Raw genomic sequence first — 25,232 nt, 5'->3', positions numbered from 1 at the left:
GGCGTTTCTATGGGCTTATTTGGACCTAAGCTTGTCGCCTGCCTTCCCGCCCTTGGGACGACTCCCATTGTTAGGGTGTAGACATCAGCATCTCGTCAGATCTCTGTTTGCAGTCGAAAGTCTTGTGCTGTGGCATTTATTTTTTAAGCCACTAGAGGGCAACACATTGTATAAGGGCGTGGCGTGTTAATTGGGCGTGTCGTCGTGTTATTCTTCTATACAAGGAAGTTTACAGTTGCTGGTAAAGATTGTCCTACAGTGGCAAAATACGTGTGCGTACAGTTACAGCCACCTGTAACATATAATATAAAGTTCTTCACTGCAAGCAAGCCATAGTAACGGACGCCTACTTACGGTAAAACTATTACATATTTTCTTTACAGGTTTTAATGTATAGCATTTTTCCAAAGATACTGATTTTACTGTACCTACTGTCGACAAGTGGGCTACTTACGCAACTGGTTCTGCACTGATTTTAATTTCAGGTTGTGCAGTAGCTGACTGAACTCCACCAACCAAATTCATCAAAAACGTCCTTCACCATGGAGTGGAGTTTGGTTAGCTAGTTGCATAGCTGTATACGACAGGAGCTTATGACTGTTGTTCCGTTTTATGTGCTCACATCCATGTAGTTATATACATTTGATTGATAGCCTACATGTATTACCATTATTTGTCCAGGTAACTATAACATACATTTTCAACCTGACAAAAAGCTAAAATAACTGTTGTTACCCTCGCACTTCCGCATCTGTAACTGATCAAGACTTACAGTATCAAGACTTACAGTACCAAGACCTAGTTGCAGTCCAAACGCAAAGTAGACAGCCCTCGGCCCTAAACCCTCAGCCCTTGAATTACGTTTTACGTCGTCACATCCGAGTGTACCTTAAACGTCCCTTGCCCAAGCGAGGGAGAGTGATGATCTGAGAGGCAACGTCCTTGGTGGAAATCTTGAATTTGAGCTTAAAAACAACCAACCTAAAACTATTAATGTACCTAGCTAGCTAGCACTCCTGTCAGGTAGCTAGCTACAGTTACCCATAGCTGGCTAGCTAGTTTTATAGTTTGGTCATTTATTCCAAAACATTTCAGATTTACCCCAAAATATGTTTATAAATCTAGCTACATTTTATAGGCTCCTCACTATGAGACTAAGCCAATTTGAGCGTCATTCCCATTTGCCAACGCTAAAATCAATGTAATCTATATATATTTTTTTGCAAGCTAGTGTCATAATTGTTTCTTAGGGGAAGGGTTAGCTAAAAGGTTAAAGGTTAGGGTTAGGGTTAGGGGAAGGGTTAATTAACAATGCTAAGTAGTTGCAAAGTAGCTAAAAAGTAGTAGGTAGTTGAAAAGTTGCTAAAATGCTAAAGTTGTCCATGATGACATTTGAACTCGCAAACTTTGGGTTGCTAGACGTTCGCGTTATACTCCCACCCATCCACCCTGACCAACCACCCTACTTTTGAAGTAACCATCTGTCTTATGTAACAATACCAAACATAACATATCATGCTTAATGGAGTGTCTCGGATTTACGTACAGAATCATACGAAATGCTCTGAGACCAGGATGGTGTGTTTGATAAGACCATGTCATAAAGGTTTTCCTCTCCTTCAACAGCAATGGCTCTGTTTGACAACTGTGTTGTGGTTTTGGAGCTGAAGAATTTGCCTTATAAGGAGAAGATGAGGCTGAAGCTGGCAATAACAGAGAATGGGGGCAGCATTTCCTATGTGATCAATAAGCAGGTCTGGTGCACAGTGACACAAACATTTGAATGTCTCACCTTCATTGGTTAGATTCAAACATGTTGGAGGTAATGATTCATTATTTCTTTCTTTCTGTCTTCCCCACAGTGTACTCTCATAGTGACGAGCAGTGTGTCCAGTCTGAGCTCCAGTCGGGTGCGGAGCATGAAGAAGCACCAGACTCCAGTAGTAGGGGTGGAGTATGTGTCCCGCTGCCTGGAGAAGGGAGTCCTGCTGCCTGTAGAGGACTACTGCCTGCCCCCCCCTACCTCTCCCTCTCTTTTCCCACCCAGGCCTGCCTCTCCCTTGCCCTCTCAGTCAGGTACAAACCAAACCTTTCCCCGTTCAGTCAAGTACAATCTTGCCACTTTCCCAAATTTAAATATGCTTTATTGGTGATAAAATATACAACGTTACACAACAATGTTGCCCAAACAGTTGTCACTAAGGCAGGTAAATAGACTCAGGAATGAATAGATGCTATATCTTTCTTATCAATGCTTTATCTATAAGTAATCCCTAAGTAATAATACAACTCAGCTTCTTCATCACTGTCATCTTTGAGCATTCTCCTCTGACACAATCACAATGGGTGTCTCTCTCTGTTCCCAGCATGTTGACTCCTTCACCCAGAGCGGTCTTTTGAGTTAGTCAGGAGGCTATTTTCTGCCCACAGTTGTGTCTTTAACTGACAAAGGCTCTGTGTGCTCTCTATGGGTGTGTTTCATCGCAATCTTTTCTTTGTTTGAAGAACGATGCTCTTTTGACGAAGGGGTGTGTGTGTAATTTATGGACGTTTTGAATAGAATTGAACTTTGACATAGGGTGTGTTTGTGTGTGTTAGTGTTGAAGGTGACGAGCCAGCCGGTTGCAGAACAGAAGTCTGAAGTTCAAGCCAAGAAGGTGGGGAATCAGAAGAGAACTGGAACTTACCTGAGTAAATTCAGGTGTGTACCTACTTACCTGTCAATCATTGCCTGACTATATGTCATACCTTTCCTTCCTGACTATAACCTGGTCATGGCTGCACATTCGATTACACAGGCCTTATACCAGAGTACTAACCAGTTGAATAACCTAGGTTATGTAGTTGTTGTATGCAACCTATGTAATTGCCCTGCAATAATGTAGTAACAAGCTACATGACTCGTTTGTGGTTTTATTTTATTATCTTTTAGAGTGTATACTGAAAGTGACAATGATCTTCCAACATATCCAACAATTTTCCTTGTGGCCAAATACTCAATTTTTGAAAAGGTAAGCCCCACCCATAGGGAGTACAGTTTATTTAGCTCACGTCAGCTTTACTTGTTGATCCTGTTCCATGACATAGCGGTCTTTACTTTGGTTGTTTAGTGTGTGTGTGTGTGTGTGTGTGTGTGTATATGTGTATCATACTATACAGTGTGTGTACCTGTGTTTTCCAGGCTAACAGCAGCACATGGTCGGTGTTGGAGCTGCAGAGTAGCAGCGGAGAGGGGGGGCAGCAGCAGTACCGTGTGGTGAGGTACTGGAGAGAGGACCATGGTGCTAAGGTGAGCTCATGTCTTTGGTCACTGATTCACAGGATCCATGGATTCTTGGCTAGTTATATGATGTACATAGGTTGTCATTAGGTTGAACTATCCCTACTATCCCTATTTGGGTGGACTATCCCTACTACCTGTTTGGTCTGCTGTTTCTCCCTTGTCTTTCTGCCTGTCTGTCTGTCAGTCAGCAGCTGTGCAGGACAAGCAGGTGTTCCTCTCTGTGTCAGAGGAGGCTGTGGAGGTCTACCAGACTCTCAGGAAGGAGCTGCAGGTCAGAGGACTCACACTGAGGACCACCCTCCCTCCAGAGGCTCCGGACCTGGGCTCTGCCAGCCTGCAGCAGGTCAGACACTCCCCCTTATGTATAGATGTATAGTTTCTTAAAATACAGACAGACACAACATATTATATCAGATTTGCCCTTTTTTACCCATCACCTGAGAAATACCTTAATAGATGTTGGCACTCCACTGTAAGATTTGGATTCTATGTGATTCTGTACAGCAATACAGTAATCAATGCCGTGGGTGGCAGTCAGGGGTGGTTGATTGACATGTGTTGTGTGATTGACAGCTGCTGCTGGAGGAGAAGCTGAGCTGCAGCAGCCTATCACAGGAAGTGGGCGTGTTCGTGGAGCTGCTGTGGGCAGAGGCCCTTGGTTGTCTGGACAATGTCCTCAAGGTTCCAATCACCAGCCTCAGTCTCAACGATGTAAGTGAGCTGTGGTTGGCTCGCGGTGTTTATGATGCATACTGTATTAACCTGTCTGTTTGTCTGTCTGTCTGTCTGTTGGTCTCTGAGTACTTGTGTTCACAAAAGCTGTATTGTTGTTGTTGTGTGTAGGTGAGCAGGGCTGAGGGGCTGCTGCTACAGGTCCAGAGGAGGCTGAGGGAGAGACAGGGGGAGGGGCCAGACCCTGAGGTGGCCTCTCTGATGGAGGAGGTCTACACCCTCCTTCCACACAAAACTGATCTGTCCCACCTTCCTCTCCACACTAAACTCATCTCATCGCGACTGGACCTCTGCCAGGTAACACACACTATGTTATTTTTTAGCAGAATGAACACAGCTTAAGTGACATGGGATCAAATCCCACACCAACATCCATCTATCTATCTATCTATCTATCTATCTATCTATCTATCTATCTATCTATCTATCTATCTATCTTATCTATCTTATCTATCTTATCTATCTTATCTATCTTATCTATCTTATCTATCTAATATGAATCTTTGTTGTAGTTGATCAGAGACGTGCTGAATGTGAGCGAGGCCACACTGAGAAGCCCCTTCCCTTCCTGTCTGGGGAAGTACCGCGCCCTAAGGTGCAGCATTGAAAGAGTTCCCGCTGGTCCTGAGTTTCTGTATGTCACCGAACTTCTACAGGACAGGTACTGACCCACTCCAGCAGGGCCTAAAATCAACCTTTTGGTCCACCAGCCACTGTGGTAGGTAGATGAAAAAAATCTACCAGCCACTCAGCCATAACTACATATAAAAAATAAAACAGATGACCATGCTTTGTAATGTTTCTAAAATAATACATGTATTGGTAAGAAGTAATGTGGTGTATTGCTCAATTTCATTACATTTCTTGTGACCTGAGACAAAATGTTCAGCTGCCCCTTTAAGGCCGGGAGGTTACCGTGGTAACAGGGCCACAGGACTCCTGTGGTGTGTGTGTGTGTCTTAACTTTGTAGACTTTCGAGTAAATTAGACCAACTTTTTTGCCTGTGCGCAGCGCCTCCAAAAATGTATCTAACAGCACTTCACTCCGTGCACACAGCTCCCCTGCCAGGCAGTTTTGCTGCGCGAGGTGGAATATAGGATTCCTATTTCTTTGTGCAATTAGCAGCTATGGAACCAAAACGCAGAAATACTTTGCAAACAGCTACTGCAGCATTTTTCAAACCCAACTCGCACATGTGCTCATACTTGACTTTATATTTGCGAATGTAATGCTCGGACTGTAGAGCCCTGCAAATTGACCACCCTCCAACGTGGCTGGTGAAATAGACATTGTTACACGCCAATACCTAAATCTACCCATTGGTGACGGGTGTTAATTTTATGCCCTGCACTCCAGTGTGCGTGTGTGTGCATGTGTGTGCTTGTGTGTTTAACTCTCCATTGCTCTCCTACAGACAGGTGCAGATTTTACAGGTGCTGAGAGTAAACAGAGGGGTGGAGCTACAGATGTTTAGGGAGGAGCTTGGGAATGTTAAGCCCCTCCTCCACTCCTCCAGCCCCAGCAGCTTTGTGGGGATCCTGTCTCGGTGAGCACACACACGCGCACACACGCACACCAATGATTTACATATCGTACATGACTGACGTGATATGTTGCCAATTCTCTGTCTCTAGTGGTCTGTTGCTGCCCAGGGTTGGAGTGGAGCATCATGGGATTGAGAGAACAGACATTGGGAACTTGGGCGGTGGCATCTACTTCAGTGATTCTATGAGGTCAGTCGACAACATTATATGCCAAATAAATTCTATTGCGACAATGCAAATATATTCTGTTTGCATATGAACAGCACTAGTTTGAAATGATGTAATATATTCTCTGTTTATCAGCAGCAGTGTGAAGTATTGTCAATATACTATCTGTGTGTATCCTCAGTACCAGTTTGAAGTTCTCTAAGCCCAGTGTGACGGACGGCTGTCGGCTGCTGCTGGTGTGTGACGTGGCATTGGGGCGCTGTACGGACCTCCCGAAGAGGGACAGCAGCCTGACTCATGCCCCTGAGGGGTACCACAGCGTACATGGGGTTCGCCGCAACCCCAACACACCCTCTGAGTTTGAGGTAACCCTTTTTTATATTCTGTACCTTCATTTGTTCAGTGCTAATGCTGACATTGTTCAGATCGTGTGCGTGCTTCCGTGCGTGCGTGTCCCTGCGTGTTTGTGTTTCTGATATATGTGTGTGTATTCCAGGATGATGAGTACGTGGTGTACAGCCCGGAGCAGGTGAGGCTGCAGTATGTGGTACAGTTCAGACTGGAGGAGGACCAGCTGAAGGACTTCCAGCCCACCATAGATACTTCCTCTACCGAGCTGCCACTTCCTGTCTCTCTGTCTGACCTCTGTAAGAACTCAATTCAATTAAATAAATATTTATTGTAAACGTACAACCAAACTCGAGGCCGTATTTAAAGCTGACCCAATAGAAACAGTAACAAAGCATTCTCTCCACCCCTGTTTCGGTAAAAAGCTGAGGGATTGGGCTGGAGAAATGTAACCCTCTCAAATTCATAGACCGAGCTATGCATTCAAGGACTGACCATCCATGATATCAAAATTATAGTTTTAACCATGTTTTGAGGTTATACATATAAAGTCTAAAAATGGATGTAGCAACTGCAGATTGCCCCTTTTTTAAAGTGCAAAAATATAGATTTACAATAAGTACATTTGCTTATTCTGAGGCTGTTATTGACGACCTGTCTGTCTGTATGTAGTGTCCCGTGATGAGGCTGAGGAGGATGTTGGGAGCTGTAAGAACCCTCTGGAGGAGATGACTGCAGGCCTGTTGGACTGCTCTGGACAACCACTCCCCCTACAGGCTGTTCATGTCAGGGCCAGGCTGATGGATCTGCTCTCCCAGGTACCACTGGACTGGACTATACTTGACTGGACTATACTTGGCTGGACTCGACTGGAACAAATGTCACTGAGTTTTACTTGACTATACTTGTCTGGACTGGACATCAGTCCCTAAGTAACAGGCCTCTCTCCTATTGGCTACCAGGTCATCATCTTCCAGACCTACACCAATCAGAGCACCGCCCCCATCGAAGCCAAGTACGTCTTCCCATTGGATGATTCTGCTGCTGTGTGTGGCTTTGAGGCCTTCATCAATGGGAAACATGTAGTGGGACAGGTAATTCACCCCCACCCTCTCAGTAGCACACAGTGATCAGTTCTGCATGTGTAGTATTGTGTTGTGAGCTGTTATGTCTCTCTGTCCCAGGTGAAGGAGAAGCAGCAGGCGCGTAAAGAGTATAAACAGGCCATAGAGAGAGGCCATGGAGCTTACCTAATGGACCAGGATGCACCTGTACGTCTCTCCCTAACTCCTTACCTCTGCAGACACACTTTGTCACTTTACATCTTTAAAAGTAATTTCCTCTCAATCTTAAATAAACATGCCCCATTCAAAAAATACAGAACTAAGAACAGATATAGCCCCTGGTTCTCCTCAGACTTGACTGCCCTTGACCAGTACAAAAACATCCTGTGGCGTACTGCATTAGCATCAAATAGCCCCCGCGATATGCAACTTTTCAGGGGAGTTAGGAACCAATATACACAAGCAGTCAGGAAAGCAAAGGCTAACTTTTTCAAACAGAAATTTGCATCCAGCACTAACTCTAAAAAGTTTTGGGACACTGTAAAGTCCATGGAGAATAAGAGCACTTCCTCCCAGCTGCCCACTGCACTGAGGCTAGGAAACACTATCACCACCGATAAATCTACAATAATCTAATTTCAACAAGCATTTTGCTACGGCTGGCCATGCTTTCCACCTGGCTACCACTACCCCGGCCACCAACTCTGCACCCTCCGCTGCAACTTGCCCATGCCCCCCCGCTTCTCCTTCACACAAATTCAGACAGCTGATGTTCTGAAAGAGCTGCAAAATCTGGACCCCTACAAATCAGCTGGGCTAGACAATCTGGACCCTTTCTTTCTTAAACTAGCCGCCGAAATTGTCGCAACCCCTATTACTAGCCTGTTCAACCTCTCTTTCGTAACGTCTGAGATCCCCAGAGATTGGAAAGCTGCCGCGGTCATCCCCCTCTTCAAAGGGGGTGACACTCTAGATCCAAACTGTTACAGACCTATATCCATCCTGCCCTGCCTTTCGAAAGTATTTGAAAGCCAAGTTAACAAACAGATCACCGACCATTTCGAATCCCACCGTACCTTCTCCGCTATGCAATCTGGTTTACGAGCCTCAGCCACGCTCAAGGTCCTAAACAATATTATAACCACGATCGATAAAAGACAGTACTGTGCAGCCATCTTCATCGACCTGGCCAAGGCTTTCGACTCCGTCAATCACCACATTCTTATTGGCAGACTAAATAGCCTTGGTTTCTCAAATGACTGCCTCGCCTGGTTCACCAACTACTTCTCAGATAGAGTTCAATGTGTCAAATTGGAGGGCCTGTTGTCTGGACCTCTGGCAGTCTCTATGGGGGTGCCACAGGGTTCAATTCTTGGGCTGACTCTTTTCTCCGTGTATATCAATGATGTCGCTCTTGCTGCTGGTGACGCTCAGATCCACCTCTACGCAGACGACACCATTTTGTATACATCTGGCCCTTCATTGGACACTGTGTTAACAAACCTCCAAACGAGCTTCAATGCCATACAACACTCCTTCAGTAGCCTCCAACTGCTCTTAAACACTAGTAAAACTAAATGCTCTTCAATCGAACGCTGCTGGCACCCGCCCACCCGACTAGAATCACTACTCTCGACGGGTCTGACCTAGAGTATGTGGACAACTACAAATACCTAGGTGTCTGGTTAGACTGTAAACTCTCCTTCCAGACTCACATTAAGTATCTCCAATCCAAAGTTAAATCTAGAATCGGCTTCCTATTTCGCAACAAAGCCTCCTTCACTCATGCTGCCAAACATGCCCTCGTAAAACTGACTATCCTACCGATCCTTGACTTCGGCGATGTCATTTACAAAATAGCCTCCAACACTCTACTAAGCAAATTGGATGTAGTCTATCACAGTGCCATCCGTTTTGTCTCCAAAGCCCCATACACTACCCACCACTGTGACCTGTACGCTCTTGTTGGCTGGTCCTCACTACATGTTCGTCGTCAAACCCACTGGCTCCAGGCCATCTATAAATCACTGCTAGGCAAATCCCCGCCTTATCTTAGCTCATTGGTCACCATAGCAGCACCCACCAGTAGTCTGCGCTCCAGCAGGTATATCTCACTGGTCATCCCCAAAGCCAACACCTCCTTTGGCCGCCATTCCTTCCAGTTCTCTGCTGCCAATGACTGGAACGAATTGCAAAAATCTCTGAAGCTGGAGACTCTTATCTCCCTCACTAACTTTAAGCATCAGTTGTCAGAGCACCTTACCGATCACTGCACCTGTACACAGCCCATCTGAAATTAGCCCACCCAACTACCTCATCCCTATATTGTTATTTATTTTGCTCTTTTGCACCCCAGTATCTCTATTTGCACATAATCTCTTGCACATCTAGCATTCCAGTGTTAATACTAATTGAAATTATTTTGCACTATAGCCTATTTATTGCCTTACCTCCATAACTTGCTACATTTGCACACACTGTATATATCTTTTCTGTTGTATTTTTTTACTTTGTTTTTTTACCCCATATGTAACTCTGTGTTGTTTTTATCGCACTGCTTTGCTTTATCGTGGCCAGGTCGCAGTTGTAAATGAGAACTTGTTCTCAACTGGCTTACCAGGTTAAATAAAGGTCAAATAAAAATAAAATAAAATAAAAACATTGAACAGGAAATAGAATGTGTCAAACGTGAACATGCTCTCTTTAGTACAGTGTGCCATATGCTGAGCTCTCAGATCATTCTTTTAAATCAGATAATGATGATCCTATGGTTGAAATAATCTCTGGTTTCAGTCATATCATGTCTTGCGTCATGACGGTGATGTAATCTTTGCACCCTCAGGATGTTTTTACCATCAGCGTTGGGAACCTGCCTGCCGGTGCCACCGTCCTTATCAAGGTTACCTTCGTCACCGAGCTGGTCGTCATGGAGGGCTTGATCAACTTCTCGTTGCCCGGTAGTGTGGCACCATGGCAACAGAGCTCAGCGCTCAACCAAAGGACTCAGGTAGGAGGGACTAGATTGATTGGTTGATTGATTTATTGATTGATTTACATGTTATTAATGATGCGTTTAGGTTTGCGTCATGTGTGTGCCGTTGTGTGTGTCTCTAGGTGACTTTGGAAAAGGTGTGTGTGACCAGCCTGGATTCCCAAGGGTGAGTGTTCCTCTTAACCAGCTCTGTAGATGGGTGGGGACACCTTTCCTGTATCGTTATCATTACTTCTGATATTCCCTAATAATCCCTTGTCCTCATACTGTCCTGTAGGGTCTGTCTCTCCTCATACTGACCTGTAGGGTCTGTCTCTCCTCATACTGACCTGTAGGGTCTGTCTCTCCTCATACTGACCTGTAGTGTCTGTCTCCCCTTAGGCAGTTCAGTCTGGACATGTCCATTGAGATGCCCAATGAGATCATCAACCTGCACTGTCTCACACACAAAGTCAAGATCAAGGTAACACAGCAGACCGAGCAGTGTATGTGCTTGCTTCCGTGTGTGTGTGTGTGTGTGCTTCCATGTATGTGCGTGTGTGTAACAGTGTGTGTGTTGCGTTAACCCCAGAGGACAGACTGTAAGGCTGTGGTGAGGACATGTCCAGGTGAGACTCTGGGTCCAGATGGGTTCCTGCTCTGCTTCAGTCTGGCTCAGATCCACCTGCCCAGGATGTGGGTGGAGAAACACCCAGACAAAGACAGCCAGGTCAGTATCTCTCTATCTCTCCCTCTGTCTCTCTATACTGTACATCTGTCTCTCTTAAATACAGCCTGGTCTGTATACCTCTATCTCTCCATCTTTCCTTCCCTCTCACTGTCTAGTCATATCCATCTCTTTACATGTCCCCTCCTTCCAGGCCTGTATGTTGGTGTTTTACCCAGACTTTGAGCCCAGCCCCAGCTCCAGCCCCATGTCCACCTCCAGTGAGGTGATCCTGCTGTTGGACTCGTCTGAGTCCATGAGAGGAGAAGCTCTCCAGAACGCCAGGAGAATCGCCCTGCAGCTCCTTAACACCCTGGACCACCACAGCGTTCGAGTCAATGTCATCTCCTTTGGCTCAGGTGGGCTCCTATTCAACCAGTCTCCAAACTGAGCTAAATCAACTTCTAAATCGATCTCATGTATCATGTCATTTGCATTCGCTTTGTTAGTGGGGGATTTTTTGTTGTTGCTTACTTCAGACTGAAGAGTTTGACAGTAAGAGGCTGTAACTTTTTCCCCATACTCATCTGTCTGACTGTGGTTTTGTCTCATAGACCAGAAGGAGGCATTCCTCTCTGCCAACCCTCTAGTCGAGGCCCTCCAACCAGCCAAGGAGTTCATCATGGTGAGTGCTGACAGAAAGGCCAAGGGGCCAATCGCAATCCTTTATCATTAGTCTCTAGAATATTAGGAATATTATAATTTTTCTGAGCATATAAAAAACATATTTTAATGGAATATTCACAATAATTTGATTATAGTGCCTTGCAAAAGTATTCATCCCCCTTGGCGTTTTTCCTATTTTGTTGCATTACAACCTGTAATTTAAATGGATTTTTATTTGGATTTCATGTAATGGACATACACAAAATAGTCCAAATTGGTGAAGGGAAATGAAAAAAATAACTTGTTTCAAGAAATTCAAAAAAATGTATAACGGAAAAGTGGTGCGTGCATATGTATTCACCCCCTTTGCTATGAAGCCCCTAAATAAGATCTGGTGCAACCAATTACCTTCAGAAGTCACATAATGAGTGAGATTGCATACAGGTGGACTTTATTTAAGTGTCACATGATCTGTCACATGATCTCAGTATACAGTGAGGGGAAAATAGTATTTGATCCCCTGCTGATTTTGTACGTTTGCCCACTGACAAAGACATGATCAGTCTATAATTTTAATGGTAGGTTTATTTGAACAGTGAGAGACAGAATAACAACAAAAAAATCCTGAAAAACGCATGTCAAAAATGTTATAATAATAATAATAATATGCCATTTAGCAGACGCTTTTATCCAAAGCGACTTACAGTCATGCGTGCATACATTTTTTTTGTGTATGGGTGGTCCCGGGGATCGAACCCACTACCTTGGCGTTACAAGCGCCGTGCTCTACCAGCTGAGCTACAGATTTGCATTTTAATGAGGGAAATAAGTATTTGACCCCTCTGCAAAACATGACTAAGTACTCGGTGGCAAAACCCTTGTTGGCAATCACAGAGGTCAGACGTTTCTTGTAGTTGGCCACCAGGTTTGCACACATCTCAGGAGGGATTTTGTCCCACTCCTCTTTGCAGATCTTCTCCAAGTCATTAAGGTTTCGAGCCTGACATTTGGCAACTCGAACCTTCAGCTCCCTCTACAGATTTTCTATGGGATTAAGGTCTGGAGACTGGCTAGGCCACTCCAGGACCTTAATGTGCTTCTTCTTGAGCCACTCCTTTGTTGCCTTGGCCATGTGTTTTGGGTCATTGTCATGCTGGAATACCCATCCACAACCCATTTTCAATGCCCTGGCTGAGGGAAGGAGGTTCTCACCCAAGATTTGATGGTACATGGCCCCGTCCATCGTCCCTTTGATGCGGTGAAGTTGTCCTGTCCCCTTAGCAGAAAAACACCCCCAAAGCATAATGTTTCCACCTCCATGTTTGACGGTGGGGATGGTGTTCTTGGGGTCATAGGCATTCCTCCTCCTCCAAACACGGTGAGTTGAGTTGATGGCAAAGAGCTCCATTTTGGTCTCATCTGACCACAACACTTTCACCCAGTTTTCCTCTGAATCATTCAGATGTTCATTGGCAAACTTCAGATGGGCATGTATATGTGCTTTCTTGAGCAGGGGGACCTTGCGGGCGCTGCAGGATTTCAGTCCTTCACGGCGTAGTGTGTTACCACTTGTTTTCTTGGTGACTATGGTCCCAGCTGCCTTGATCATTGACAAGATCCTCCCGTGTAGTTCTGGGTTGATTCCTCACCGTTCTGATGATCATTGCAACTCCACGAGGTGAGATTTTGCATGGAGCCCCAGGCCAAGGGAGATTGACAGTTCTTTTGTGTTTCTTCCATTTGCGAATCATCGCACCAACTGTTGTCACCTTCTCACCAAACTGCTTGGCGATGGTCTTGTAGCCCATTCCAGCCTTGTGTAGGTCTACAATCTTGTCCCTGACATCCTTGGAGAGCTCTTTGGTCTTGGCCATGGTGGAGAGTTTGGAATCTGATAGATTGATTGCTTCTGTGGACAGGTGTCTTTTATACAGGTAACAAGCTGTGATTAGGAGCACTCCCTTTAAGAGTGTGCTCCTAATCTCAGCTCGTTACCTGTATAAAAGACACCTGGGAGCCAGAAATCTTTCTGATTGAGAGGGGGTCAAATACTTATTTCCCTCATTAAAATGCAAATCAATTTATATCATTTTTGACATATTTTGTTGTTGTTATTCTGTCTCACTGTTCAAATAAACCTACCATTAAAATTATAGACTGATCATGTCTTTGTCAGTGGGCAAACGTACAAAATCAGCAGGGGATCAAATACTTTTTTCCCCTCACTGTATATACACCTGTTCTGAAACGCCGCAGAGTCTGCAACACCACTAAGCAAGGGGCACCACCAAGCAAGCGGCACCATGAAGACCAAGGAGCTCTCCAAACAGGTCAGGGACAAAGTTGTGGAAAAGTACAGATCAGGGTTGGGTTATAAAAAAATATCAGAAACTTTGAACATCCCACGGAGCACCATTAAATCCATTATTAAAAAATTGAAAGAAATATGGCACCACAACAAACTTGCCAAGTGAGGGCCGCCCACCAAAACCCACGGACCAGACAAGGAGGGTATTAATCAGAGGCAACAAAGAGACCAAAGATAACCCTGAAGGAGCTGCAAAGCTCCACAGCAGAGATTGGAGTATCTGTCCATAGGACCACTTTAAGCCGTACACTCCACAGAGCTGGGCTTTACGGAAGAGTGGCCTGAAAAAAGCCATTGCTTGAAGAAAAAAATAAGCAAACACGTTTGGTATTCGCCAAAAAGGCATGTGGGAGACTCCCCAAACAAATGGAAGAAGGTACTCTGGTCAGATGAGACTAAAATTGAGCTTTTTGGCCAGCAAGGAAAAAGCTATGTCTGGCGCAAATCCAACACCTCTCATCTCCCCGAGAACACCTTCCCCACAGTGAAGCATGGTGGTGGCAGCATCATGCTGTGGGGATGTTTTTCATCAGCAGGGACTGGGAAACTCGTCAGAATTGAAGGAATGATGGATGGTGCTAAATACAGGGAAATTCTTGAGGGAAAACCTGTTTCAGTCTTCCAGAAATTTGAGACTGGGACGGAGGTTCACCTTCCAGCAGGACAATGACCCTAAGCATACTGCTAAAGCAACACTTGAGTGGTTTAAGGGGAAACATTTAAATGTCTTGGAATGGCCTAGTCAAAGCCCAGACCTCAATCCAATTGAGAATCTGTGGTATGACTTAAAGATTGCTGTACACCAGCGGAACCCATCCAACTTGAAGGAGCTGGAGCAGTTTTGCCTTGAAGAATGGGCAAAAATCCCAGTGGCTAGATGTGCCAAGCTTATAGAGACATACCCCAAGAGACTTGCAGCAGTAATTGCTGCAAAAGTTGTCTCTACAAAGTATTGACTTTGGGGGGGTGAATAGTTATGCACGCTCAAGTGTTCTGTTTTTTTGTCTTATTTCTTGTTTGTTTCACAATAAAATATATTTTGCATCTTTAAAGTGGTTGGCATGTTGTGTAAATCAAATGATACAAACACCCCAAAAATCCATTTTAATTCCAGGTTGTAAGGTAACAAAATAGGAAAAAATGCCAAGGGGGGTGAATACTTTCGCAAGCTACTGTAAATGTTGTCCTTGATCATATTCTCATTTTCTGTATTATCCTTTCCCCTGTTGTTGATGTTAGTCCTCCCCACCTGTTGGGGGCAGCACTGAGCTGTGGAGGCCCCTGCGCAGCCTGAGTCTGTTGCCTCCGTCGCGGGGCGTGAGGAACCTGCTGCTACTATCAGACGGCCACATCCAGAACCAAACCCTGACCCTGCAGCTGGTCAGACAGCATGTCCAGCACAGCCGCCTCTTCACCTGTGGCCTCAGCCCAACAGCTAATCGGCACATGTTGCGGGCCCTGGCCCAGGCAGGGGGAGGGGCCTATGAGTTCTTTGACACAAAGATAAAGCACACCTGGCGAGAGAAGGTACCAGCACACTTTTACAGCGACCTCTCCTATGTCTTTAGATGTCTATATATTATCTTTGGTTCCAACACAACCACATAACATGAGGTCAATTTGGGTGAACTATCCCTTTTAAACAGATGTTTTTCTGTGTGTGTGTGTCTCAGATGGCGTGTCAGGTAAAGCGTATGGTGTCTCCAGGCTGCAGCTCTGTGTCTGTGAAGTGGCAGCAGTTTAACCCCTCAGCTCCCCCTCCTGTCCAGGCCCCCTCTCAGCTCCACGCACTCTTCACTGATTGCCACACCCTGGTCTATGGCTTCGTGCCACACTGTACACAGGTATACTGTCACAGAGGTGTGTGAGTGTTTGTGTGTGCGTGGACATGACATGCACAGATCACAAAGTGCTGTGAGACTAATTTGTCCATGTGTCGGGTGCTGTAGGCCACTCTTCTTGGAAACCTGAGTGGTCAGAACATTGAGACCATGGTGTCCACCACTGAGCTACAGAAGACCAGGGGCACGGTGAGACCACCACACTCACCTCACCTTACTGTTTACACTGTCTCAGTCACACCTGTAAAACACCTCTGTGTGGACACGTGTGTTTCAGTTCCTTCATAAGCTCACAGCGAGAGCCGTTATCAGAGACTATGAGGATGGCAGTCTTCACACCAACGAGGCCGAACATGAGGTGTGTGAACATTAGATTGTGTATGGAGTAGTGTTGTCACAAGCAGTATCGCGATACTACAACACCAGATCTTTCTTGCCAAAAAAGAAAACAAAGCAGACTAATGGTCCTTTAAAAACCTACTTTATGTAAAATATTGTGTGCTGTAGCTTGGAAAACAAATGTGACTCTGGGTGACAACATAAGGCTGTTTTTTACCAACATTAGGACTGTTTTCCTCAGGAAATTAAGGCTGCTTCATGTTTTGTTTCCTTTCCTTCCTTCCTAGTATTGCGATACTGGGTATGGAGTGTGTACACTGTACCTGTGCTGTTCTGTGTGTACGGAAAGTTTTGTTTTATATATATATATATATAGTATCAATTCTCTCAGGGGAAGAAATCGGTGATGAAGTCCTTCATCATTGAGCTGAGCAAAGAGTTCTCCATCCTGTCTCAGTTCACCAGCTTTGTTGCCATCGAGGAGAGGGTACGTCTGCCAAACACGAGTGTGTGTGCGCACACACGACAATACTTCAATACAAATGTAGAAGAATACAATGTTCTGATGTGTTCTTTCTCTCCCAGGACTCAGAGCAGCCTGACGTGGGCTTCACAGATGTTCCCAAACTCATCTCAGACGAGGACGTCGACTTCTTACCTTACCTTCGCTGGCAGGAGGAGGAATATGAGGGAGATGGGATGGACTCGGGATCAGACTCAATGTCAAACTCGAAGGATGATTGGCCGGTGCGTGTTTTCTGCAAAAATATCTGTCAGGAGAGGGGGGTGGAGGAGGAGTTGGAGGAGCTTGGATCGATGGTTCAACTCCAGGTGGATGACGAGCCATGGAAAGGATCTGTGAATAGGAACTTACGTACCAAATTCCTCTCTCAGAGTGCTACGGATGAGGTGTCTCTTGGTAGGAGACATGATTCCTGTCAATTCAAGAGCTCTGTAGTCTCAGCCAGGCCAGTGATCGCGTCTGCTGCTACCGAACCACCGGATATGACTGAAGGAGTTGTGATGGAGAGAATCATGATGGATGAAGAGATGGAGTGCTATGATGACATGGTAGTGATCTGCCTCTTTCTTGCTGTTACCTATAAAGAAAATGATTCCCGTCAATTAATGGTTTAAATCACTGAACTGTTGTCTTTGTTTTACAGGACTTTGGTTTACAGGACTCTGAAGACCCCCTTGGTGGCTCAGTATTCATGCATGCTCTGTCCCCTTCTTACTCCCCAACCTCTCCAACTCGCCACACAATTCAACCCTATATAAGAACGTCATTCGTTTCGTCAATCAACGCATACGCTGCTTCCAAACAGCTGGATATGACTGTGGAGACAACTGTGGAGACGGCGTTAACCCCTGAGCTGTCTGAGACCTTCCAGTCTCTCCCAGAGAGAGTGAGGTCGGCAAAGGGTGGAGGGGCAGGCTTTGGACGTGCTGTCTTTGGACGGGTGGGTGGACACAGGAAGGTTTGTGCCGATCCGGCCTTTGACCCAGTAGAGCCCCAGATTAAGTCTCTCTCTGTTGCTGATGCTCTTCGTCCTCCTCCCTCTGTTCCTCGTCCTCAGCGCAGGTCTCTCCTTGTTGCTGATGCTCTTCCTCCTCCCTCTGTTCCTCATCCTCAGCCCATTTCTCTCCTTGTTGCTGATGCTCTTCCTCCTCCCTCTGTTCCTCATCCTCAGCGCAAGTCTCTCCTTGTTGCTGATGCTCTTCCTCCTCCCTCTGTTCCTCATCCTCAGCGCAAGTCTCTCCTTGTTGCTGATGCTCTTCCTCCTCCTCCCTCTGTTCCTCATCCTCAGCGCAAGTCTCTCCTTGTTGCTGATGCTCTTCCTCCTCCTCCCTCTGTTCCTCATCCTCAGCCCAAGTCTCTCCTTGTTGCTGATGCTCTTCCTCCTCCCTCTGTTCCTCATCCTCAGCGCAAGTCTCTCCTTGTTGCTGATGCTCTTCCTCCTCCTCCCTCTGTTCCTCATCCTCAGCCCAAGTCTCTCCTTGTTGCTGATGCTCTTCCTCCTCCCTCTGTTCCTCATCCTCAGCGCAAGTCTCTCCTTGTTGCTGATGCTCTTCCTCCTCCTCCCTCTGTTCCTCATCCTCAGCCCAAGTCTCTCCTTGTTGCTGATGCTCTTCCTCCTCCTCCCTCTGTTCCTCATCCTCAGCGCAAGTCTCTCCTTGTTGCTGATGCTCTTCCTCCTCCTCCCTCTGTTCCTCATCCTCAGCGCAAGTCTCTCCTTGTTGCTGATGCTCTTCCTCCTCCTCCCCCTGTTCCTCATCCTCAGCCCAAGTCTCTCCTTGTTGCTGATGCTCTTCCTCCTCCACCCCCTGCTTCTGTCCTCTGTTCTCCTGGTCCTCCTCCATCTCGACTACAGTCTCTCTCTGCCGCAGTTTCAGATTCTCTTCCTCCTCCCTCTGCTCTTGTCTCCAATGAGTATCACGCAATTAGATACCAGATGGGGGTTCATCCCAGACCTGGAGTTGGGGCTGTCTCCCAGGTTCTCAAAGCAAGGTTTCCAATCAGCAAACTTCACGGCTCTTTGCACGGGGCCACAGCCAGTACAAGTTCAGTTCCAGGTTTGATGCCGCCTGGTGGTTTATTTGGGGTTTCTTCAGCAGGAGCAGCCATTTCTGTTGGTGGAAAGTGGCCTCCACCTTCCCTTAGCCTTGCACCATCAGCAAAGTTACATTTTGGGGCTGCAACTGCAGGCGGACCACCTCAAGGCTCGCTGTTTGGCTCCCCTTCAACCAGTTCTATGACTACAGGTTTAGCAGCCCCTGGTGTCTCATTTGGATCTCTTGCGGGAATGAAGGCCATCCCCCCACTCCCTCCTCCTGGAGGCTCAGCCCCACCAACGGGGTTCAGTTTTAGGGCATCACCTACTGGCGGACCACCTCAAGGCTCTGGCATCTCCCTTTTACCCACCACTAATGGCGCCCATCTGACCCGTCCGTTAGGGGCCTTACATGGTTCTACAAGGTCCAGTTCTGAGGCCACAGGGCCACCTGGATCCTCTCTGTTTGGTAGCTCTCTCAGTACACTACAACAACATCATGTACTACCACAAGCACAAAAACATCGCGGCGTAAAGAAAAAAGGACTAAGGTATGTGTCAGTCCATCAGTTTGTCTGTCAGTTTGTCTGTCTGTGTATGTACTCTATTGGAGAGGTGTATTGTTACGTGTATCTCTGTGGTATCCTAATGAGGTGGGTTTTGATTTCAGGAGGGGTAGTCTTGAATTCACAGAGAATACTCTTGATGTAGTAAAATGGACAGAGATTTTTGCCCTCCAGCACTCTGTAAGTACAGTAAATTTTCCCTTTTCTCAAGGCCTGTCTCATCTGCATAGGAAAATACTATTATTGATAGAACGGATATACAGAGATATTTTTTTATATTGTTTGATAGTGCATGGATTGAATTCAGAAACAGATTTTCCAGACACTCAAAGCACTGTACATGTTATGGGGAGGGAAACTCACTTCATCCACTTCCAATGTGTGGCACTATTCACCAATGAGCAATGGCAGCCATTTTGTGCCAAAAGGCTATCACCATGAAGAGGTATGATTTTCTGTTTGTTTGTTCCAGGAAGGTTATTGGGAGTGTTCTGCCAGCCTGGGTTCCCTCCTCTGTGTGGATGTGGACTACTTTGCAAACGTCTTCCTGAAGAAGAAAGGCATCAGCTCTCTAGGTAGGCTACACTACAGACTGATACTCTCTAGGTAGGCTACACTACAGACTGATACTCTCTAGGTAGGCTACACTACAGACTGATACTCTCTAGGTAGGCTACACTACAGACTGATACTCTCTAGGTAGGCTACACTACAGACTGATACTCTCTAGGTAGGCTACACTAATAGACTGATACTCTCTAGGTAGGCTACACTACAGACTGATACTCTCTAGGTAGGCTACACTAATAGACTGATACTCTATAGGTAGGCTACACTAATAGACTGATACTCTATAGGTAGGCTACACTAATAGACTGATACTCTCTAGGTAGGCTACACTACAGACTGATACTCTCTAGGTAGGCTACACTAATAGACTGATACTCTCTAGGTAGGCTACACTACAGACTGATACTCTCTAGGTAGGCTACACTACAGACTGATACTCTCTAGGTAGGCTACACTACAGACTGATACTCTCTAGGTAGGCTACACTACAGACTGATACTCTCTAGGTAGGCTACACTACAGACTGATACTCTCTAGGTAGGCTACACTACAGACTGATACTCTCTAGGTAGGCTACACTACAGACTGATACTCTCTAGGTAGGCTACACTACAGACTGATACTCTAGGTTTACAGAGGCGCTACAGAGGGTACTGCGTACAGCACAGTATATCACTGGGGCCAAGCATCCTGCCATCCAGGACATACACTACCAGTCAAAAGTTTGGACACACCTACTCATTCAAAGGTTTTTCTTTATTTTTTACAATTTTTTACATTGTAGAATAATAGTGAAGACATCAAAACTATGAAATAACACATATGGAATCATGTAGGAACCAAAAAAGAGTTAAACAAATCCAAATATATTTTATATTTGAGATTCTTCAAATAGCCACCCTTTGCCTTGATGACAGCTTTGTACCAGCTTCATGAGGTAGTCAGTCACCTGGAATGCATTTCAATTAACAGGTGTGCCTTCTTAAAAGTTAATTTGTGGAATTTCTTTCCTTCTTAATGCGTTTGAGACAATCAGTTGTGTTGTGACAAGGTAGGGGGGTATACAGAAGATAGCCCTATTTGGTAAAATACCAAGTCCATATTATGGCAAGAACAGCTCAAATAAGCAAAGAGAAAATACTGAAAATGTCAAGAACTTTTAAAGTTTCTTCAAATGCAGTTCGCAAAAACCATCAAGCGCTATGATGAAACTGGCTCTCATGAGGACCGCCACAGGAATGGAAGACCCAGAGTTCTCTGCTGCAGAGGATAAGTTCATTCATTAGCGTTACCAGCCTCAGAAATTGCAGCCCAAATAAATGCTTCAGAGTTCAAGTCACAGACACATCTCAACATCAACTGTTCAGAGGGGACTGTGTGAATCAGGCCAATAATAATAAGAGACCTGCTTGGGCCAAGAACACAAGCAATGGACATTAGATCTGTCGAAATGTGTCCTTTGGTCTGGAGTCCAAATTGGAGATTTTTGGTTCAAACCGCTGTGTCTTTGTGAGACGCGGTGTGGGTGAACGGATTATTTCCAAATGTGTAGTTCCCACCATAAAGCATGGAGGTGTTATGGTGTGGGGGTGCTTTGCTGGTGACACTGTCGTTGATTTATTTAGAATTCAAGGCACACTTAACCAGCATGGCTACCACAGCATTCTGTGTGAGTGATGGAGTGCTGCATCAGATTACCTGGCCTCCACAATCCCCCGACCTCAACCCAATTGAGATGGTTTGGGATGAGTCGGACGGCAGAGTGAAGGATAAGCAGCCAACAAGTGCTAAGCATATGCGGGAACTCCTTCAAGACTGTTGGAAAAGCATTCCAGGTGAAGCTGGTTGAGAGAATGCAAAGAGTGTGCAAAGCTGTCATCAAGGCAAAGGGTGGCTATTTGAAGAATCTCAAATATAAAATATATTTTGATTTGTTTAAATCATTTTTGGTTACTACATGATTCCATATGTGTTATTTCATAGTTTTGATGTCTTCACTATTATTTTACAATGTAAAAATAAAGAAAAACCCTTGAATGAGTAGTTGTGTCCCAACATTTGACTGGTACTGTATATACTAGGTAGTGTCAGAGGAAGGGCCAAAAAATTGTCAGACCTCAAGTCACCCAAGTCATAGACTGTTCTCTCTGCTACCGCACGGCAAGCAGCACCGAAGCGCCAAGTCTAGGTCCAAAAGGCTCCTTAACAGCTTCCACCCCCAAGCCATAAGACTGCTGAACAATTAATCAAATGGCCACCCGGACTATTTGCATTGACACCCCCACCCCCTTTGTTCTTACACTGCTGCTACTCGCTGTTTATTTTCTATGCATAGTCACTTTACCCCTGTACAAATTACCTCGACTAACCTGTACCCCTGCACATTGACTTGTTACCGGTACCACCTGTATATAGCCTCTATTGTTATTTTATTGTTACTTTTTTAAACTATTAATTTTAATATTACATTTTTTACTTTAGTTTATTTAGTAAATATTTGTTTAACTCTATTTTCTTAACTGCATTGTTGGTTAAGGGCTTGTAAGTAAGCATTTCATGGTAAGGTCTACACGTGTTGTATTCGGCGCATGTGACAAATACAATTTGATTTGATGTGTGTGTCAGGTGTGAGGGCCCATGCTGACATCCTGAGGCTGGTGGCCAGTCTGCTGGTGCTGCAGCTGATGAGGGTGAGGAGGCTGGAGGAGGGGAAGCTGCTGCTCAGCCTGTTCCGTCTGGACCTGGACCACTCTCCTCCTCAGCCCAGGTACAGTAGGTCTCCTCTCTCTGCTCCACCATATAACACCCCAAGCTTTGTTCAATCTAGAAAGTGTGAGGGGAAATTCATGTCTGTTTTTTTTTTGTTTGGTGCATTTCTCGATGCCTGCATGCACTAAATATGGTTACTGTGTGTGTTCTCCCAGGTGTGAGCGCTGGGAGGCGGTGAGGAGGGCGGTGGACTGGGTGTGTTGGGCAGACAGGGAGTACCCGTGTGTGTGCAGCAGGCTGGAGTTTGGCTGGGACTGGGAGTCGTCCACTCGCCAGCTCCTGGGCATCGACCCCCCACACCCCCTCTCTCCCCTTATCCTCCTCAGGACCAGAGGGGGAGTGAGGGCCCAATGACTTCCAGAAGAAGAAAGGTGTATGACCAGTATATCTGCAGCTTTTGCTTTTACTCTTTCGCTTATTACGCAGTTAAGGTGTTATACTATACTGACAACCTTTTCACTGATGCACTTTTATTCAAATCAGTTTTGTAATTGAAATATGTGCTTTGTGGGGTAATTCCAAATCTTTGCATTTAAAGGTGTGATTTTATGTTTGCTCAAAATACAAGAACGATCATTTCTAAAATGTATTGATACTCCTCAATCTATGGTCATTTTCTATATCCATACAGCTGTCATTGTGTGATTCAGTCATACTAATAAGACCTTCCTCTAACTTTCTTCCCGTTTTCTGTGTCTGACTGAAATAATCATCTGTGGTGGATAAGCAGAGCAGCAGGGATAATGTGGTCATGCTATTGGTCACTATTCAATCCTTTTCACACAAACCTTGAAGCCTTTCTTAAAGAATGTATTGATTAAAGTGTCTCTGTTTCATGCTATATAAACATAGTCAGCTTGAATCAGTGTGTGTTACAGCATGAAAGTCAAATCCAAAAGAACCTGACTTGCTAGTGTTGTGTTCACTTACCAGGTTCACCACAAGGTGTCGCTATAAGAAAGGCAAAGGTTAATGACTGTATTAATAAAGATGTAAAGCGATGCACACTGGGTGAAGAATACAATGGATGCCTACACCATACAGTAAAGCCACGTTCGTCTTACCTTTCAGCCTGGACTCTATTACTGAGTAATGTCTTCATTTACTACATACTACAGAACAGCTGGTTGAATAAGCCCTCTGGGTGTTCTGGATCCACTAGCTGCTGAAACTCTCCATAACTCTCATATTCTTCTGACAAAAAAAACCAATCAGAATCTGAAATAGCTTGCCATGATTCCACGACATCCACATCACTGTCAGTCCCCCTTCCTGTTGTCCTTCTGTCACTTCTGACCCCTGATGACCTGAAGGTGTCGGAGGAAGATCCTCTTGGCCTACTCTTCAGCTATTTTCTCCAGTTCTGTCTTCAAATGATTGTTCACTTCTTTTGACAGAATTTGTGCCAGATAATAAAGCCCCCACCAATCAGAGGCAAGCCAATGACCTGGGAAAGAAAGTAGATTGTCATATATTTGTCAGTGAAAAGATCTGATCCAAATCAAAAAGTTTTTAAAGTGACAGTTGGCTATAAAGCCACTATTCATCCATCCCTGGGCAGTCTAAATATTTACATAATCATTATATTTTAAATAGGTGTTAGACATATTCACATGTTGGATATATTAGTATTAAGGCAGAGAAGTAATAGCTACTTGTTTGTAGAAATGGCTTCTTCTTCAGATGTTCCAGAGTCTTCACCTGAACGAACATCACAGGCAAAATCATAGGCTGTGTCACACACTTGAGGGGGCATTGTTTATTAGCATACATGCTTCACACATGTTTTTGTCTAGCAGCCCAGGGGGGGGAAAAATGATCTTTTTTGGGGGGGCACATTTTTATTGGAAAATGTTACTTACTTGCAACATGGCCTTTAAATATGTATCTAATGTGTGATACATTTGTCAGTTACCATTGAACATTTGACAAGCATTGAGTCTTTTTGCATTATATATATAAAAATAAAAAAAACTTACAAACTGTTACTTACAACTGAGTCAGTCTTGTTTTCAGTGATGACAAGTCTCTCCTCATAGGTCAGGTTTGTTCTACAGGGAAGTCCCACGTGTGGTTGTTGGTCTTATAGCACACATACCAGTCTCAGTTTATGAGAGCACCTATCCAGTTGAGTACTAAAGTTAGAAATGTGATCACAAGTTTGGTAGATGAACAGAAGCAATTGCAGCAGCTGTAATTCCTGAAACACACTCTGCATCTCTTGCGGCAAAACGTCTTCTGCTAGATCTTAACAATTAGCATGATAACACAAGTTATTATAATGGGTGGACACAGCATCTACAGTATGCCATGAGGGCCTATGGGTTATACGCTGTCCCATGCAGGCTTGAAGAAGCACGGAATGTTCAATATGTACTGCAGAATGAAGACAGCCAGGAAAACTAAAACACTTGCAGCTTTGGTCAGCAGGGAGAGAAGTCTCTGAGGAAAGTCAAAACTGAAAATTTGCCATGGTGGCTGAAAAAAGTCACAATTCTACAAGGAATTATTCAAAATAGCAGTTTTTGATTCTATGAAGGTCTGAGGCTCCCGAGTGACGCAGCGGTCTAAGGCACTGCATCTCAGTGCTCGAGGCGTCACTACAGACCCCCTGGTTCGATTTCAGGCTGTATCACAACCGGCCATGATTGGGAGTCCCCTAGGGCGGCGCACAATTGGCCCAGAGGATGAGGCATACAAAGGTATTGGTATTGGTATGTTTTGCAGATCACATTTACCATCCTCCTCCCTTAACTCTTCAATGAATATCCTACAGGCCT

General features: G+C 45.1%; 1 protein-coding gene across 1 annotated transcript; it reads left to right on the top strand.

Annotated features, from left to right (window-relative positions):
- The first annotated feature begins 212 nt into the window (after nt 1–212).
- LOC121571677 (protein mono-ADP-ribosyltransferase PARP4) lies at nt 213–23,515 on the top strand. The gene is made up of 34 exons (XM_041883279.2): nt 213–355; nt 1,627–1,754; nt 1,863–2,076; nt 2,599–2,701; nt 2,933–3,011; nt 3,182–3,289; nt 3,468–3,626; nt 3,857–3,994; nt 4,127–4,312; nt 4,528–4,676; nt 5,431–5,562; nt 5,651–5,749; nt 5,910–6,093; nt 6,225–6,375; nt 6,749–6,894; nt 7,039–7,170; nt 7,261–7,347; nt 9,983–10,147; nt 10,255–10,298; nt 10,514–10,595; nt 10,704–10,841; nt 10,993–11,197; nt 11,393–11,463; nt 15,052–15,339; nt 15,486–15,656; nt 15,762–15,842; nt 15,931–16,011; nt 16,384–16,479; nt 16,578–17,063; nt 17,159–19,098; nt 19,218–19,293; nt 19,586–19,688; nt 22,309–22,450; nt 22,608–23,515. Exons 2-34 carry the CDS (start codon nt 1,629–1,631, stop codon nt 22,804–22,806), a joined length of 6,561 nt encoding a protein of 2,186 aa, XP_041739213.2. The 5' UTR covers nt 213–355; nt 1,627–1,628; the 3' UTR covers nt 22,807–23,515.
- The last annotated feature ends 1,717 nt before the right edge of the window (nt 23,516–25,232 follow it).

This window comes from Coregonus clupeaformis, chromosome 40 (genome assembly GCF_020615455.1).
Source record: "Coregonus clupeaformis isolate EN_2021a chromosome 40, ASM2061545v1, whole genome shotgun sequence".
Lineage (NCBI taxonomy): Eukaryota > Metazoa > Chordata > Actinopteri > Salmoniformes > Salmonidae > Coregonus > Coregonus clupeaformis.
The sequence above is the reverse complement of the archived record's forward strand: the minus strand, read 5'-3'. Positions and strand labels throughout refer to the sequence as shown.

What these genes read in the sequence shown, in the direction of transcription:
- LOC121571677 (XM_041883279.2), top strand. Translation starts at nt 1,629, where the DNA reads ATGGCTCTGTTTGACAACTGTGTTGTGGTTTTGGAGCTGAAGAATTTG. An exon ending in AATACTCAATTTTTGAAAAG is followed by an intron (nt 3,012 to 3,181) that starts GTAAGCCCCACC and finishes TGTGTTTTCCAG; the next exon opens with GCTAACAGCAGCACATGGTC. An exon ending in CACACAAAGTCAAGATCAAG is followed by an intron (nt 10,596 to 10,703) that starts GTAACACAGCAG and finishes CGTTAACCCCAG; the next exon opens with AGGACAGACTGTAAGGCTGT.